This window comes from Ursus americanus, chromosome 23, assembly GCF_024610735.1.
Source record: "Ursus americanus isolate L20-20 chromosome 23, mUrsAme1.1.p, whole genome shotgun sequence".
Taxonomy (NCBI): Eukaryota; Metazoa; Chordata; class Mammalia; order Carnivora; family Ursidae; genus Ursus; species Ursus americanus.
The window spans coordinates 38,463,251-38,481,840 of NC_142149.1; the positions used below are offsets into that span (position 1 = coordinate 38,463,251).

Here is an 18,590-nt window from a genome sequence, read left to right on the forward strand (position 1 = left end):
TGAAGCGCTTCCCCCCGTTAACAAACGTTCACAGAGCACCCGGCAGCACTGTAGCTGCTTCGCCTATATTTTCTCCAGCTCACCCCGGAGCCCTTTGGAGGAGAGGGCATTACCCCCCTGTTAATTATCCCTGTTTAGGAAACTGAGCTTCAAAGGATCGAGTCATCGGCCAGAGCCAGACAGCTGGGTTCGAACCTGAGACCAGCTGATTCCAAACTGTACGTTCCCTCCACGGGGCCCCATCGTCTCCTCTCTTGATTAAGCAACACTCCCAGAAATACAAAGAAACCTGCAAGTCCCCAGGCCCCGTCTCTTCCCAGCTGCTGCTGCCAGCTGGAACGTCCGGCTCCCGGGTGTGGAATAGTTGGTCGATGTCCGAGAGAAATCACTTTTTCCAGGCTTGACAAGCACTGTGATGTGCTAACAGCACCTCCACGGGAACTTGAGCTAACTGCTCAGTAAAACATAATTTGCTGATTGTCGTGGGACACTGACCAGTTTCCAAATTCATATAGGTCCCCACAGTTTGAGAGAAAGTGGCCTTCTATTTGCAGAGCCAAGATTTCTTTTCATTTGTCTTTTGGTCTTTCCTTTGTAATTTGTACTAGCGTTCCTAGGAATACTGTTTTAAAAGTTTGGACATTTTCAGATAAAGATTGCTGGAAAGAATGTTAGAGAAAGTGTTTTAAAAAAAATTACATGTAATAAAGGGTTTGAAATGCTAAGGGACGCCGAATGGGGGAGAGTGGCGGCCAGGCTGGGACAGGCACGGTATTTGCCATGGTAATGCTGCATTCTCAAATTCTAGGCTTATTTGCCTAAGAGAGCACAGCACCACAATCATATCGTAAATAATGATTTTATAACAGAATACACGAACAGTAGGTTTTGTGAAACAACTGTGATATACGGCCTTACTGAATGTGTTTCCCTTAAGAAAAGGAGAGCAATGAGGTGCGTACCCTCTGAGTCTACATCACGCGTAGTGAAACCCTTTGGATAATTTTCCAGAGGAAGTCAAGCTCAGCAGTGTCCACAACCAAACTCATTGTCTCGGCCTCTTCCATCAACCAAGGTGAAGAGCTGGGAACATGGTAGACTCCCTTTCACCATCTCCATTAGTCAGTCACCAGATTCTTAGTCTGCTGCATCTCTCGGACTTGACCTGTCTTGGCCCTCTTACCAACCACAGTCTTCACTCCCACGATTGGCAGTTTCCTAACTGGTCTTCCACTCTGAAAATGCCCACGTCAGTCCCTCTTGCCATCACCTGCTTCCTCTCTGTCAGTTTCACATATTCACACTTGATGAAGCACCTACTGTGTCTCAGACACCCTTTGAGGCACAGGGGATATAGAAAGATCCATTTCCCATGGATCTTACCTTTGGGAATGGGGTGGGAGCCCTAGGAAGACAGACAATAAGCAAGCCAAGAATCGGACAAGTCAGTTTCAAATAGTGGTACCAGCACTGAAGAAAACAAAGAAAACAAAGTATTATCGATTTTCCCTACTTATTAAAGGGGCGACTGGGTGGCTCAGTTGGTTAAGTGTCCGACTCTTGATTTCGACTCAGGTCATGATCTCAGGGTCATGAGATCGAGCCCCACATTGCACTCTGCTTCTCTCTCTCCCTCTGCCCCCCACCCCCAGCTTGCATGGTCTTTCAAAAAAAAAAAAGGAAGAAAGAATCCTTAAGGGTGTCCCCATTGCCTACCAATTTAAACCTAAACTCCTTGCCTGTCATCTACCCAGCCTATCTGGTAGGCCTCAGCTCCCACCACCCTCTCCCAAACACACTTCAATCCTGGACTCTGGGCCCATGCTTACCATTCTCTCTACATTCTCTAAATTTCACTTTTAGGTCAAGCTTCAAAGTGATCTCTCTCTGGCCAAGTCCTCCTCACCCTCTGAGGGGCAGTTCATTGCCTCCTGTCTGTAGGGGTCTGGAGATCTCTGTGTACTGAGGAAGCCCAGGTGGGCTTCAAGGAGGAAGCACAATTAGAGCTTGGGGGATGTTGTCAAAGGAAGGAGACACAGTGGCTATGCCGGGTGAGCCCACTGGGCTCACTGTGAGTCTGTTGTCACAGGGACTTGGCACCGTGTCCCAGAGCTACCTTCGTCCACGTCTGTGGGGAGTCGTGTGAGGAAGAGAAACCAGTTCTAGATCAGGGCGCAGAGAGCCTGGTTCGTTCAGGTAGTGTGTCTGCCTGGCAGAGCAACGGGCCGCACAGCCCAAGAGGTTGCACCCTCTCAACAGAGCCCTCCACGTCTGCTTGGACTGGGCATTTCCCTCCACGCTGTGCTTCCTGCACGCACCCTCCAGCCCTCTAATGGTGCCGACTCCAGTGCCTTAGATAGTAACCATTTGTTCAGTCTGCCTCCCTCCCCAGGCTGTGAGCTCCTTGAGGACGGAGCTGTTTTATTATTTATCTTGCAGCCCAGAGCCTTAGACACAGATGTTTGATGTAGAACGTATTTCAAGACAGTGCCGAGGAATTCCTGAGCTTGTGAGTAGAGTTCTTTTTCTTGGTTCCCAACACTATTCAAAAATACCATCCTTGGGGCGCCTGGGTGGCTCAGTCAGTTAAGCGTCTGCCTTCAGCTCGGGTCATGATCTCAGGGTCCTGGGATCGAGCCCCGCGTCGGGCTCCCTGCTCAGTGGAGAGTCTGCTTGTCCTTCTCCCCCTGCCCTTCCCCCCTGCTCATGCTCTCAATCTCTCTCTCTCTTTCTCTATCTCTTTCTTTCTGAAGTAAATAAGAACCTTTTTTAAAAATGCCATCCTTAAAAAGAATGCCGTCTTCCAAGCCCGAGCCCTGTGAAACTGATTAACCTTGTATATACATTCTTTTCATGAGTCTCTTTTTGGTACATGCATCCGCGATGTGTTTGTGGAGTAGCTGTGAACCCCCTTCAGTGCTCCGTTCACAGATGGGGGACTGCCATCCTGTTGGCTCCTCTGTTGAGGGACCCGCGGCCACCGCAGGCAGAAGCTCCGGTGCTTCTTGACCTTGGGGGGTTGAATCGGCAGACACACAGTGGTGTCCCTGACAAACCACTAGAACCCATCTGTTCAGAAGAAGATGTGGGTCCTGGGCCATGTTCAGTCCGGTCTAACTTAGCACCTTCATTAAAGATGTGGGTAGAAAATAAACACCAGCATTCACAGATGGTGCTAACTTTGGAGGTGCTGTTAACAGAAGCGTCAAGATAGGAGAAGTAGAAATGTAAGCAGGAAACAGCAAGGATGTTAAAAAAAAGAAAGAAAAACTCTCCAACAGATACTTTTTTGGTAAAATAAAGCCCCTTCAAGCATAAGCAGGGGGATGAGAAGCTGAAGGGGAAGTGGGAAGGAGGAAGGGAGTGATCGAAGAGAAAGGGAAGCGGGGCTTGCACACAGATGTCTCCCAAAGGCCCTGGCCTCTGCCTAGAGACGATGTGACATGGCCCAGGGGTCCCCCGGACCCGGCCTGTGAGGCAGCTCCGTTCCCAGCCGCTGTCCCATTTGTTGTGTGGTAGGCTTTTTGTTTGATTTGGTGGTGGTTTGTCTTGTTGCTTCTGTTTTTGGTTCTTTCTTCATAGTTGAGGGAGCTGCGGGTATGGTTTTGTTCTTATCGTTTGGTTTTGAAATGTTTCATTATCCCTCGCATAAAGCATTAATTTGGGCATTTTGGGAGGGACAGAGGAATGCAACCTTTAAATAAAGAGTCCAGATTCCAAATATATAAAGCAAAATGAAGCCTTCTCACCACCTCAGTCTCCGATGGTGGGAGGGGGAGACAAATCAGCGAAGCCAGCAGCAACCCCCGGCCTCTCAGGGGTGAGTGCCACCAAGCTGCCTCCAGCATGCGGAGGCCATGGGAGGCCGTGCCCTGCTCCACCTTGCCAGGGGACGGCTGCCAATGCACAGAGAATAGGAACCTTCTGGTTGACAGAAACCGAAGCCAGGAGTGTCCAGGGAGCAGCAGTCCTCCTCAGGGACTCCAAATGGAAAGTCAAGACACCGGTACGCACCGGGGAGTCAAAACAGTGCACAGACTCTCCAAGTCCCAGGACAGCGCCCCATTCTTTGACTGCCTGGAACCAACCGTGGCTGGCAACATCAACCATCTTCTGGCCCAGGAGTGAAAGACATAAATGCCTGGAAAGGGAAATAGACAAGCAGTGAAGGTGAGTGCACAGAGGGGGGCATGGTCTCAGGCAAGACAACCCCAACCGTAGCCTCATCGCAGCACGTTCCAAATGCTTTTGTGTCGGGCTCGTGAGCGCCAGGGGTTGAAGAATCCCATCCCTGCTGCAGGAGCACTAGAAGAGCGTCTCAGTGTGGGGACCGGACAGACACCCCGGGCCTGGGTCTAGCCTCACCGCTTCGCGGCGTCCGAGCTTCTCTGTCCTCCTCCACAGCCCGGGCATCATCAGTGCCTCCCAAGGCTTGGGTAAGGATTAAAGGAGGTGACGCGAGGAGTGAAATGCTTCATCCAGTGCCTCGTACATGGCAAGTTCTTGACAAATGCGTGCTGACGGTCAGCCTCCCCCGCCCCAGTCCCAGACGCACTTACACCTACACAAGGCTCGCTCCTCAGCAGTACCAGCCTTAGCCGGCGCGCGTCTGTTTACACGTGTGAATGTTTCCAGACGCCATCGGTCCAAGTGTTTTCCTTTCCCCGAGAACTTCGTTAGCAGTGGGGCAGGAGCACCTCATACGGGAAAGCTTGGTTTACCAAGCAAGATAGTGAGTCGCTGTGCAAAGGGATTCCTCCGTTCTGAAGCGTGAGCATGCCTCGTGCCCGTTTACACGTCTCTGCACGTAAACACCGTCGCTCAGAACGAGGCGCAGGGCCCCCTTCTCGGCAGCCCTGCTTTGAAGACGCTCCAGGCTGCCCCGGTCTCCCGGTTGGTGCCTTATGTCACAGGGAGTCCCAGCCACTTTCTTAGTCATGTCTTTTTAAGACACATTATTCTTTCTCTGGACATTTAGGCCACTCCTACTTCGTATGAGACTCTGCACTAGGAGCTCTCTGTCGGGGGATGAAAAGCACTCAGCACCGCGGTGCTCAGAAGCACATAGTAAATAGGGAGATCAGCTCACAAGTATATTCTAGTGACTGTTCTAGTGGCAGGATGCAGGGGCGAAGGCTCGGACTCCAGCCTGGTTGCCTGGGTTCAGATTCCGGCGGTGCTGTGAGACTTTGGGGGCACTTAGCCTCTTTGGGCCTTATTTCCTCTTCTGACACGCAACTCCCCCCCCCCCCCCGCCGTCGTGAGGATCAAGCACCAAGTAGGTGCTCTGTGCTCTCTTGCTCTCGTTAGGCTATTCTACACGCGTACCTTGTTTCATCGCACTTCACGGTCAGAGATGGAGAAGCATAATCCGAATTCCTGGAAGCACCGACGCGGGCATACCTCCTCTTACTGGGCTTCACTTTCCCACACTTCACGGAAAGTGCAGTTTTTACAGATCGAAGGTTTGCGGCAACGTGGCATCAAGCAAGTCTCTTGGTGCCAGTTTTCCTACAGCACTTGCTCACTTCGTGTCTCTCACATTTTGGTAATTCTCCCAATATTTCAAACTGTCTCTTTGTTACGGTATTTGTTGCGGTGATCTGTGACCAGAGCTCTTCGATGTTACTATTGTAAAGGCTTTAGGGGCTCTGGGGACTGCACCATGTAAGACAACACACTTAACTGATAACGTTACGTGTGTTCTGACTGCTCCACTGACCAGCCGGCCCCCCCAAGCCCCACTTCACATCTCTCTTCCTCCCCTCCAGCCTCCCTTAGTCCCTGAGAAACAATAATATTGAAATTAGGGCAGTGAATGACCCCACAATGGCTTCTAAGTGCTCAAGTGAAAGGAAGAGTCACATGTCTCGCGGTGCATCAAAAGCTAGCAAGGATGAAGCTTAGTGGGGAAGGCGTGTCGAAAGCCGAGACAGACCAGAAGCTAGGCTCTTGCACCAAACAGCCCGGCTGCGAACGCAAAGGGAAAGTGCTTGAAGGAAATTAGAAGAGCTACTGCGGTGAGCACACGGGTGGTGAGAGAGCGGGACAGCCTTGTGGCGACACGGAGAAAGTTTTCGGGGTCTGACCAGCCACGACATTCCCTTAAGTCAAAGCCTCATCTACAGCAAGGCCCGAACTCTCTTCAGTTCTATGAAGGTTGAGAGGCGAGGAAGCGGCAGAGCAAAAGTCTGAAGCTGGCAGAGGTTAGTTCATGAGGTTTAAGAAGAGAAGCATTTTCCATAAGAGAAAAGTACAAGGTGAAGCAGCAAGTGCTGAGGCAGGAGCTGCGGCAAGTTCTCCAGGAGATCCAGCTCAGATCATTCGTGAAGGTGGCCACACCAAGCAGCAGATGCTCTGTGTAGACGAAACGGCCGTCTGTCGGAAGAAGATGCCACATAGGACTTTCATAGGTAGAGAGAAATCGATGCACAGCTTCAAAGCTTCAAAGGACAGGCTGACCCTCCTGTTAGGGGCTAATGCAGCTGGTAACTTTAAATTGAAGCCAATGCTCACTTATAAATCCGAAAATCCTAGAGCACTTACGAATTATGCTGAATCTCCTCTGCCTGTGCTCTACGAATGGAACCACACAGCCCCCGTGACAGTATCTGTCTACCACATCGTTGACTGAATAGTTCCAGCCCACTGCTGAGACCTGCTACTCAGAAAAAGATTCCTTTCAAAATACGACTGCTCGCTCACAACGCACCCGGCCACCCAAGAGCTGCGATGGAGATGGACCAAGGAGTCATACCCGCTTTCAGGTCTTCCTGCAGAAATACATCCCGTAAGGCTGTAGCTGCCACAGATGGTGACTCCTCTGATGGACCTGGGCAAAGGAAAAAATCAAAAACCTTCTAGAAAGGATTCACCATTCTTGATGGCATTAAGAACATTTGTGATTAGGGCCCCTGGGTGGCTCAGTCGGTTAAATATCTGCCTTTGGCTCAGGTCATGATCCTGGGGTCCTGGGCTCGAGCCCCGCCTCAGGCTCCCTGCTCAGCGGGGAGCCCGCTTCTCCCTCTCCCTCTGCCTGCTGCTCCCCCCGCTTGGGCGTGCTCTCTCTGTCAAATAAATAAAATATTTAAATAAATAAATAAAATCTTTTTTAAAAAAGAACATTTGTGATTCATGAGAGGAGGTCAAAATACCAGCGTTAACAGGAATTTGGGACAAGTTGATTCCCACCCTCACAGAGGACTTTGAGGGGCTCAAGACTTCCGTGGAGATGTGGTAGAAACAAGAAAAGTAGAATTAGAAGTGGAGCCTGGGGATGGGACTGCGTCGCTGCAATCTCGTGATGAACCCCGAGCAGATGAGCAAAGTGGTTTCTTGAGATGGAAACCGCTTCTGGTAAAGAGGCCATGAAGACCGTCAGAGTGACCACACAGGCTTTAGAACACGCATACGCCCGGCTGAGAAAGCAGCAGCAGGGCTCCACAGACTGACTCCCCGTCTAGAGGGAAGTTCTGCTGTGAGTAAAGCGCTATCGAACAGCATCACCTGCTACAGAGAAATCACTCCTGAACAGAAGAGCCAAACTTCACTGCTGTCTTATTTTAAGAAACTGCCCCAGCCACCCCAGCCTTCGGCAACCAGCACCCTGGTCAGCCCGCAGCCACCAACAGCGAGGCAAGACCCCTCCACCAGCAAAAAGATTACGACTCACTGAAAGCTTGGGTGATGGTTAGCGTTTGTTAGCAATAAAGCGTTCTTTAATTAAGGTATGTACGTGGTTTTTTAGGCATAGTGCTATTTATTACACACTTTAACAGACTACAGTATAACGTCAACCTAACTGTTACATGCACTGAGAAACAAAATAAGTCATTTGAGTCACTTCATTGCGGGGTCTAGAACCGAACCTGCAGTGTCTCCAAGGTATGCCTGTATTCACTTTTTTTTTTTAAGATTTTTTTATTCATTTGAGAGAGAGCGAGTGAAAGCACGAGTGGGGGGAGGGGTTGAGGGAGAAGCAGACTCCCTGCTGAGCAGGGAGCCCAATGGGGGACTCGATCCCAGGACCCTGGGATCATGACCTGAGCCGAAGGCAGACGCTTAACTAACTGAGCCACCCAGGCGCCCCTGGATTCACCTTTTTTTTTTTTAATTTTTATTTTCACTGTATTGTAGTCAGAAGCTGGTTTCTGTGTGATGGTCATTCTCAGGTATGTACTGACCCTCCTTTTACCGTCCAGTACCGGATCCCTGATCACAGTGTCGCTTCTCTGATGTGCGCTCGATTGCCGAGCACAGTGAATACGCACGTACACGCAAGCTCATTAATTGGGTTCAAATCTATGTTCTTTTACTGTCATCTGCTCATCTCCATCACGTGTTTTAGGAAAGCTATTAAGATCATTTTCTGCGACAGTAGACGTGTCATGAGTACCTTCCTGCTAAACTATCAACTCCCCGATAAAGGAAACAAAATAGTGAGTTCTTTCCCCAGCGGTGCATTTTGCCAGCCTTCCTGATTCCTGTTTGCCTTGAGTACCTTGTTTCGTGTCTTTACCTTTTCTTTGTCGTGGTGATTTAGAGGGTCTCTTGCAAATAGCATAGAGCTGCATTTCTAAATTAAATCCAAGGAGTCCCTTTTACCAGGGGCTCACGCAAGGCCTTGGTGTACACACCCACGTTAGTGTTTTCTTGTTCCCACGTTTCTTCTTAGCTGCTTTTGTTCCTTGTGTCTGTGTTGATTAGATGAACAGAGCGTCTTTCCCGCTTCCTTCCACTTACTCTAGACTTGTACGTGTCAGCCGAGCCTTCTTGATTACCATCCATTTTCTTCACGCCTGTGCCAGTCTTAGGATGTCTAAAGTTCATCAGTGTCCTTACCCTCCTCCCAGATGCAAGGACCCAAGTCCCTCCCTGAGGACCACCACCCCATCTGTCATGCTGTTGTTTTCCTGGACTTCAGATCGGTGCTCAGTTGAACCCACCAAGTTAGTAGTTTTCATTTCATTCATTTGCAGTGAATGCTTATCTGGAGTTACCTTGGTGTCTGAGGCAGTCTTTGTTTCGCCCTCACGCTCAGGTGATGGGTATAGAATTCTAGGTTGACGGTTACTTTCCTTCAGTGCTTGCAAGAGTCTGTTTTCATTATCTTCTCACACCTGATGAGAAGGCCTACTCTTCCTTTGCAGGTAATGCGTCTTTCTCTCCGGTTGGCTCTTTGCCTTTGGTGGTGTGCAGTGGGTCTGCTGTTCAAGAGGCTAAGAGAAGAACGTTTGAGGTTCCAGGTCTTTACTGGAAAACCGTGTGTTCTCCCACGCGGTCATTCCTTCGCCACTTTGCCAGGCTGGAAGGCAGACTCATGTGACCTTTTCTAGATCCCACAGCCTGCCGAGGCTCAGCCTCCTCCCAGACCTCAGACCCAGTGCCCCCCGCCATGTGGTCCGGGCATGACTCCTGCTCAAGCCGGCATGTCCCCCGGCTTGGCATCCACTGGACCCCCCTTCTCATGATGCCCCAGATCCCCCCCTTCCTTCTAACTCCTGGAGATTATCCTTTCTTTCCTTCAGCCTCCACTTGGATTTTAAATATTCTTTCTGTGGAATTTTATTCACATTTCTAGACACCGGTAGCCATCAGGGAAGCTTGTCAGCTCCCATCGTGCCGTCGGGACCTGCCCAGCACCATTGCGCATTCTGAGCCGTGAGAGAGCAGTGGCCACAGATGAACACCTGGCTCAGCCCAGGGTGGGGGCGGCCGGGCGGGGCTCAAAAGCTCTGGGAAATGACTGAAGGGATTTCAGCAAGAGAGTGACAGGATCCTTTTGTGCCTTAAGAAGATCTCTCTGATGGCAATGTGGAGGACGCGTGTGAAGTGGGGTATGGGGCAAATTAAAGGCAGAGGAACCCCTTGGGCGGCGACATCAGGGCTGAGTTCTGGGCTGTGGTGAGGGCAGGGGAGACAGACCGAGAAAGCGCAGTGAACCAAGAGCTTAGTGACTCGCTTTGGGCAGCAGAGGGAAAGGACGGATCCAGGCGGACTCCCGGCTTTCAGGCCTCTGTGACCAGGCAGATGATGACCGTGCTCGCCGTTGTAGACATGACAAGAGGAGGGAGCCAGTTTTGGGGAAGGGGCCAAGAGGATGAGCTCAGCATTGGACACATGAAGACCCAACCCAGGGGATTTGTCTAGTAGGTGGCAGCAGATACATGCTTGGACCTCGTGCTAGGATGGGGACGCTGACTGGGTAACTGTTCCCGAAACCACAGGCATGTGGTTTATACTGTGAGATAATGCCTGAGTTGAGAAGGACTAAAGATAAAACAATACTCAAGGAGTAAAACACAGATACTCCTGTGGGAGTCCTCGTCCTTCCTGAGGTGCGGTCCGGACGTCACCACCTCTGGAAGCCCATCCCAGATGAAGTGGCCGTCCTCCGTGGGTCCCATGCACATCACCCCATTAAGAATGGGGGTGCCTTGAGCTCGGGGCCCGGGGCCCAGCCAACTCAGTAAAGAGTTGCCAAGAGAAGAGCAGGCCAGGGAGAAATGGGCGATGGTGGTCGGCGAGGAGAGAGCAGAGGCAGGGCCACGGGTAGGGGCCGTGGGGTTTCTGCCCACCACACCTGGGAGCCGACTCAGTTTGGGGATGTGGAGGCAGGCACCAGGCTGGGCCGGGGCCTCAGGACGAGCTGCCTGCCGAGAACATGTCGTGATGAGGGGAGTTGTATCTTCTGAAAAAAAATGGTGACCCCATCCCTCACCAGCAGCAACCCAGACAGGCCACGAGGAGACCAGGAGATGGGACACCCCCACTCTCAGGACCACGGCGTGCTGGACTCTCAGACTCGCTTTAGAAGTGACCTTGGCCCGAGTATCCGTTCAACCCCGACAAAAACAGAAGTAGCGTTTCCTAAAGCCGGGTTTTGAAAGACTAGCCTTCTGTGGTCTGACACGAGCAGAGGGGCTTGCTTCCTGAAGCGACACGCACAGAGACAGCTGCACACACGAGCTCTAGATGTCCCGTCCGTAGCGTGTCCTCGGTGAGCGCCCAAGCCTATGCGCTCGGGTTCTAGGGGTGCCCAGAGAATGGCCTGACTCTGGGCCCCGGGGGCCCATCACGAAATGCTGACCACACCTCATCACTTGGAGACGCGTCTATTTACGACCTGACTGCATCTGGTGCAAGGCGAGCTTCCTCCTACCACATCCTGTGTGCAAACACGAGCGCGCACGTTGCACGAGCCTCACATTCTCGGGAACACCCCGCCAGCCCCCGGAGAACGTGCTCGCCAGGCCCTGCGCTGCACTCCGCCCCCGCTCCGTCCCCCTTTGGAGCGCGTTTATCCAAATGGGGTCACCACCGCTCAGCAAGGAACTGAGGAAGGGGCCCACTCGTTTCTACCATTCCTGGTGGGCACAGAGCAGGCCCGCGGGTGGGAGTCTCCTAATCCCAGCTGCACAGGGCTAGTCAGGAGGGGATATTTTCTGAGCCGATTCAGCTCCTAGGGGACTTTTGTTGCCCCCTTCTGTGCCGGAGCTACAAAAACACACAGCTCACATGGGGACGCCCATTGATGGGGTCTTGCATTGACCCACAGATTTCTCTAATGAGGACAGGAGTCTAAATGCAAAATGAAGGAACGTAATTCGATAAAGGCCATTTGCCTGCAATGATGGCTTGGAACAGATGAAACAAGATGAAAGTCCCCGAATTCCAGAGTTTGCTGAGCCATTAAATCCTGTAACAGAAGATGGGGAGGAAAGCATCCCTCCCCCTGCCGCCAGCCTCCAACGGCAGCTGTCATTGGGCTTGGCATGCCATCAGAGGGAGACACCCTGCCTCCATCTATAAAATCTGCCTTCTTTTCTTTAAAAAATAAGGAAGGTACTCTAGCTCTATAAAGATTTCCAGTGTGGTGAGGCTCCAGCAAGACAGGTCAGTGTCCACTTCCTGTCCGCCGCTGGTACCCAGCTACGGCTCTGTGTCCAAAACAGGCACAGGAAACCCCTTGCTCGTCTTAAAGCCATTTTGGTTGAGTTTGAGATAAGAAAAGAAAACATGGTTTGAGGGCAAGTTCTTTTTTTTTTTTTAAAGATTTTATTTATTTGACAGAGATAGAGACAGCCAGTGAGAGAGGGAACACAAGCAGGGGGAGTGGGAGAGGAAGAAGCAGGCTCATAGTGGAGAAGCCTGATGTGGGGCTCGATCCCATAACGCTGGGATCACGCCCTGAGCCGAAGGCAGACACTTAACCGCTACGCCACCCAGGTGCCCCTGAGGGCAAGTTCTTATTTGTCCTTTAAGATTTTATTTTATTTTAGAGTGTGTGCATGAGCGGGGGGAGGGGCAGAGGGAGAAGATCTCCAGCAGGCTCTGCGCCAAGCACGGAGCCCACGCAGGGGCTCGATCCCACCACCCTGAGATCAGGACCTGAGCCGAAACCAAGAATCAGATGCTCAACTGCGCCAGCCAGGGGCCCCTGTGCGTCTTTTAGATCAATCCACCTTTTTTTTGTTTGTTACAGAACATAAATTTACCATTAGTTACATTTAGTACAGTCTCAGTGCCGTGCAGCTATCACCACCATCTAGTTCCAGAATATTCTCACCACCGCAGAAGGAACCCCGTACCCTTTAAGCAGTCCCTCCACACCCCACTCCTCTGTTTCCGTCCCTACGGACGTGCGTATTCCGTACATTTCATGGCAGTGGAATTCGACGACACGTGGCTGCCGTGTCTGGCTTCTGTCAGCCTGTTTTTGAGGTTCCTCCGTGTTGTAGCCTGTGTCAGTACTTCCTTTTCGTGGCTGAATAGTATCTCATTGAATGAATAGACCACTGCGTCCCTTCATCAGTTGATGGATATTTGAATTATTTCTGCCGTTTGTTTATTGTAAATAACGCTGCCATACGCATTCCGGGACATGCTGTTGTGTGAACATCTGCTTTCAGTTCTTTTGGGTGTGTGTCCAGGAGTGGAAGGAATTGCTGGGTCATGTGGTAATCATTCTATGTGTGACTTACTCAGAAGCCACCAGACTTAGTCCACGTCATCTTACTTTGTCACCTGTCGATGGCCGTGAGCGGACACACCAGCAGATGCTGCCCAGCCCAGCTCTCCTTCCGGCCCACATAGTCCTATTCTAAAACCATCACAGGGAGCCCCTCACCCCCCACTTCTGCCCAAACCCCACAGCACCCCATGAAGACAGACTGGGAATCAGGGCAGGGCTGCTCAGGGCTACGCCAAGGGAAGGAGAAGGACACAGGCACGGACTGTCACTTAAGTTGATAATATGGAATATTCCTCTGCTAAGGGGCAGGCCTCCCCTGTAGAACGCTCCCATTTTATAGGCTGGCCACTTTCCGTTTGGGATCAATTTCATGGGCTGGGCAGGCTTCAGCCCTACAAGGATCACAACCAGTCATGCTCAGTATTTATGAGTATTTGGAGTTGGCAGAGTACTGTTGCTGGGAGGGAGCATTTGCAGAGCAGAAGACACGAGGCCTGCACACCACGCTGGCACCACCAGCCCCGAACGGCAGCCTAGCTCGAAGTGCAGGTGCGCCCAGCAGCACCTGGAGAGCACCACAAGCCCCCCTCAGTGTGTGAGCCCTGGAAGGCCCCTTGCTGCCCTCCGGGGACTCGCGTTCTAGAAGTGGAGACCAGTGGTCTCGCTGGAAAGGGTAGCAGAGATGCTTCCAGCCCTGCCCAGTGCGGGGAGAAACAGACTGGAGCTCTGGTTCTCTGCGGCTATTTCTCTGCTGCAACCCCCAGCCCTGGCGCTCCGGTGACAAGGTGAAGTTGGCCGTTGTTACCTCATTCTCCAGTCTACAATAGCCACTTGCTCCTCTTCGATCTCCCACCAGCCTCAACCCTGCACCAAGAATATAGAGCAGATACTAGAGATGCCCAGAGCCCGAAAGAGGGAGGAAGAGGGAAGTCAGAGGCCACTCTCTGTGGACACTGAACTCAGGGCTGTGGAGGGGCTGGAGTCAGAAGGGTCCTATTGGAAGTAGCACCTCGCAACGGTATGAACATGAAAACGTGGGGGTGGCTGGTGAGTCCCATCCCCACCCCGTGTTTGGAATGTGGCCCTTTTAGAGCCATTTCCCCGAGGACTTTGAGTCCCCCAGGTGACTCTTGAACCCACTGCGTGCACACTACTGTGCCATGGGGTGGGAGGGCGCCAACGCAGAAAGTGGGAGACAGAGCCTATCCCCAGCAGTGCACTGAGGGAAGGACACGTGCCCACCACGAGGCAAGGGCAAAGGGGAAGCCTCTGCCAGAGTCAGAAGGGGGACATCCCCAGGGGATGTGATCCCCAGCTCAGAGGGACCCAGAGGCGGTGCCAGGGTAACAAGAGGGACCAGGAGGCTAACTCAGCTGGGGAAGGTGCAGGCTCCGGGTCCTGGAAGCATCTCCAGCCGCAGCCAGGGCTTTGCTTGCCCTGGGCCAGCACCACGGTGGGGGCCAGGATCACGGGGCCCCACACCTAGACCCCGCATCGCAGCCCTGGCTCCCCCAGGAACGGAGCCATGTCTGAGTCACTGCCTCTGGTGGACTCTATTTTTATGTCCAAGTCTGGTTAAAAATAGCTAAGCCAAGGTTTTAGCTGCAGCTGACAAGACATTAAGTATTAGATACCTAATGCCCACAAGTGCTAACCCGGGTCTCTTCCTGCCCCGCCGTCTGCCTCCGGGACATACCCAGGGAGAAAGCAGGCAGGAAAGCGGCGTGAGGAAGCCGGAGCAGGACGTCCTCGGCAGCGTGCAGGCAGGTGCCGAGAAGACCCTGCTGCGGCGCTGGGGCCCCGGGTCCGAGGGGCCTCCTGTCGCTGGGCCAGCGTGTGCCGGGAAGGCACCTCATGTGCGCCACCAGCCCGGCCAGCGCCCGGGATCCGGGCCAACACGGACCCTCCTCCTTGGGCCTCTGGCTCCGAGAGAGACGAGGGGCATGAGCAGAGGCGTGGGCTGTGTCAGCAGCGTGAGTGCATGGAGGTGCCGGCCGCTTGGCAAACAGGCGGCATCCGGAGCGTGCGGGCAAGGCACCCGAGACAGGTGCACCCACTACCAGGCGGGCCTTGGTGACCCCGGGAGGGAGAGGGCCTGCCCAGGGTGCTGGGGAAGTGGAAGATAGCCCCAGTTCTCCCGGCTGGGCCCCACAGCGGGCAGGACTCCGCAAAGACATTTCTCTCGCCAGGGAGAGCATGCAGGCAAGACTCTCCAGTCGCCCCCGGACGCGCCTCCCGGGGCTCCCCGTGGCAGCCCCAGGCCGCTGATCAGTAGCCCCCAGGCAGAAGCCCATGCCCCTCCTGACGAGCTCCCTGCTGACCTCTAACCCCAAGTGACTGGGTCCCCAGCCTCAGGCCAGAGCTGCGGTGGCTGTGGTCCAGCGCGGCAGGCCGAGTGCAGGCCCAGGATGGGAGCGTCAGCCGCCGCTGTCTGCCAGTGCCCATGCCCCAGGGGAGCGTGGCAGATGGCGGGCCCCAGGGGTTGCCAGGCCGTTCACCCCACTCTGGCCGCCTGCTAACTGCCTGTCTGGCCTTTTTCTCCTTTTGCTTCTTCCAGTGAGAAGCGCCACCTTCAAGTCAACGTCACCAACCCCGTGCAGTGCAGCCTGCATGGGAAGAAGTGCACGGTCTCCGTGGAGACGCGCATCAACCAGCCAGAGCCCGACTTCACCAAGAACCGCTCGGGCTTCATCCTTAGCGTGCCGGGGAACTGACCGCTCGCCGGGGAGGCCTCGCTGGGGCGGGGGGCTGCAGAGCCGGGCAGCCCCCTCCGCTCCGCCTCGCCCGGCCCGTCTGAATGGCTGACTGCCCGCTACCGCCCGCTAGAAATCAGCTCGCAAGGGTCCGCCGTGCTTGGGGCCGAGCCCCTCTTCTGCCTCCTCCAAGGCCCCTCCCCTGAGGTGTTCTTGCTGGCTGTCTGCCTTTGGTCTCCAGCCTCCTCTGCCCCCACTTCCCACAGTCCTCACTCAACAAACCAAAGACCCCGGTGCCCTGCCACAGACCCCTGGGCTCACACCCAGACCGCAGCTCCCCGCAGAGGTGACTCGATGTCAGCGGAGGCCCCCTGCCACCCCAACCGCCCCCACTGGCCAGGTCAGGTCCGTGTGCCCTGATCCAGTGACCGGCACCTGACCCCACAAGATGCAGTTTCCCCAACCCAAAACGTGCTCCCCTGGGGGGGGGGGAGGTGTCTGGGGGAGATTGGCAGAGATGAGCTGGGGATGTAGCCCTGCTCTCTCTCTGAGCACAGGCTGCCACCCCTTTCCCCCAGAGGACCTGGCTCAGAGCTCCTCGCTGGAGCCCCCTCCCCAGCAGTCAGCCAAAGCCATCGGGGGAGCAGCGTCCCCCGTCGGGCTGGCCCCTGGGCCCGGAAGCCAGCGGCTGGCAGAGCAGCCGTGCCCAGCTGGCGGCCCAGCCTGCCCAGAGCCTGCCCCCCCTCAACCCGGGCCTGCAGGCCCCTCTCCGGGAGAGAGCGCAGCAGTGCCCCGAGGGCCGTCTTCCTCAACTGCACGGCCTGGGCCTGTGGCTGTTGCACAGCGACGTGTGCCGGAGCAGGGCGGCGTGGCGAGTACGGCGTCTGCTGTGCCCACACTCACGTCGGGAACACCACCCGTAAGAAAACGGGAGTTGCCGGGGCAGGGAGCACTCGGGGTGGGGGGGTCCAGAAGTTTTCCCCTCCTGACACCCCTATTTCAGACACGTTTGGAGAGTGAGGACCAGGGCCAGAGAGGCAGAGTGACAGAAACAGAGTGGGGGAGTCCTGGCACTGCAGGCCAGGCCAGGATGCCCCCTGCCCCGCATACACCCCCCACCGCAGCTGGGGCCCAGGCTGGGCCTGCAGATCTCGTGCCAGGAGTGCCAGTCTTGCCAGTCGGGGCCCAGCAGAAAGTACCCGTGTCTCCGACGCCTTCCTGAGACCGCTCTGCTCCTGAGCCGCGGCTGAGGATGCCGCCCAAGCCCCGAGCAGCCCGGCCTCCTGGCCAGGAGCCTTCAAAGGAGAGACTTGGGACACCCCATGTGGAGAGGGGCATGAGGGGGAGCCCGCAGCTCGGTAGGAGACCAGCGGGAGGTAAGAGAGGGCCGCGCTGGCGTTTTCTTCACTTTCTGCCACAGACGCCGCCCACACCCCACCCCACCCCCCGCCCCCTCCCCCCACGCTCCTGACCTGCCCCCCGGACTCCGCAAACATACCAAGTGCCTGGCCCAGTGCCTGCCATGGTCACCTGGCTGACCCACCGGGTGGCCCCAACAGCCTGGTCTCCCCTGCACCCCGTCCACCTTCCCACAGCCCGCAGAACATCTGCACCGTGTGCAATTTGCAACGAAGAATCCTCTTGGCATCCTGTCCTTAGAGACCCATCCTTTCCCGAAGCCTGGTCAGCTGCCTGCACGGCACAGAGGTGCCTTCAGCCTGGTTGAGCCACAGTTTTGCCAATCACCTTGACCCTAGTCGGACCATCCTAACTGGAACGGCGCCTCCTCTCCTTTCCACTCATTTCCCCAAACTTGTTGCCTTACACTAGAGACGCGCACACGGATGTTTTAGACGCACCAAAGTGGCTCGTGCCAGACGAGTGCCTTTCCGAAGCTGGGGGTGGGGGGGCCCTTCCTGCCACCTTTCAGGGTTGCCTGGGGCTCCTCAGCCCAGCACAGGGGCCTCCCAGCTGCGGGCCAGTCGACAAGCACTTTTTCGTGATGTCCTCAAAGAAGCCCCGGCATGCGGCGATGGAAGAAGGCTCGGGCGTCTGGGGTGCGGTCTCTGCGGCGCTCCCAGGGGCCGGGGAGAGCAGGGGGACACAGTGATTGTATGCAATGAAGTGTTTCTCTTGATCTAATTAAATGCAGTTTTATGGTTTGCTGCGTTTATTCCTATTTTCCATTAAATTAACTTTATTTCTAGAGCATATTTTGATTTACCATCAAGAGCAATAAAGCATTAAATCTTATTTTTAAAGGTGTCCTGCTTATCTGTAATTGAAAACTACACCTACAACTGTGACATCCCAGCTGGTAAAAAGTCAGCTGTTGTCCCGGAGGTTGGGAGGAAGCGTTAAGCACAAATAAGGTAAAACGGAGGGTCATTTACCGGAGGCTTCTGAACGAAAATATTAAACAGCCAGCGAGAAGCGAGCGGCGGGAAGGCCAGGAGGCGGCAGCGATCGGTCGAAGCCCTTCGTTCCACCATTTTGAGGCCCGTGCGTTAGACTCAAAGTTCACGGCGTTCGTGTTGACTGAGTCAGGGCACGTACGTGCGCAGGAGAAGCGCGGAGGCCAACAGCGGCCGGCGGCCTCTCCCCGGGCGGGCTGCCTGCGGACAATGGGGGTGGCAGGAGAAGGAGCCGGAGGAATCCGGGCCTCTCGGGGCGGGGGCGGGGGCGAAGCTGCAGGTAAGCAAGGCCCCGCAGAGACCACAGAGCCTCCCCAGCACCCAAGGGCCGCCCGTCACCGTCCTCGGTGACAAACAACACGCAGTGCAGCTTCTGTGACTCAGACCGAGGGAGAGAGGCCCTGAGAAAAGCCAGTGGCCCGATCACAAAGCTGACCACTCCCAAGGGGCAACCTGGGTGGACAAGCCTCCCTGGCGTCCAGGGGCGCCTCGGGACCACGGGGTGCAGGC

The 18,590-nt window shown here is 54.7% G+C and overlaps 1 protein-coding gene across 2 annotated transcripts in view; it reads left to right on the top strand.

The window, feature by feature from the left end:
• MYO1D (myosin ID) overlaps positions 1-17,919 on the top strand; it is a 331,053-nt gene extending 313,134 nt beyond the window's left edge. For both annotated transcript variants that reach the window (XM_045773267.2, XM_087854617.1), the window contains exon 22: positions 15,531-17,919. In XM_045773267.2, coding sequence (XP_045629223.2) covers positions 15,531-15,687 — 157 coding nt within the window. In that variant the 3' untranslated portion in view covers positions 15,688-17,919. The remainder of the gene's footprint in view (positions 1-15,530) is intronic.
• Positions 17,920-18,590: the final 671 nt, after the last annotated feature.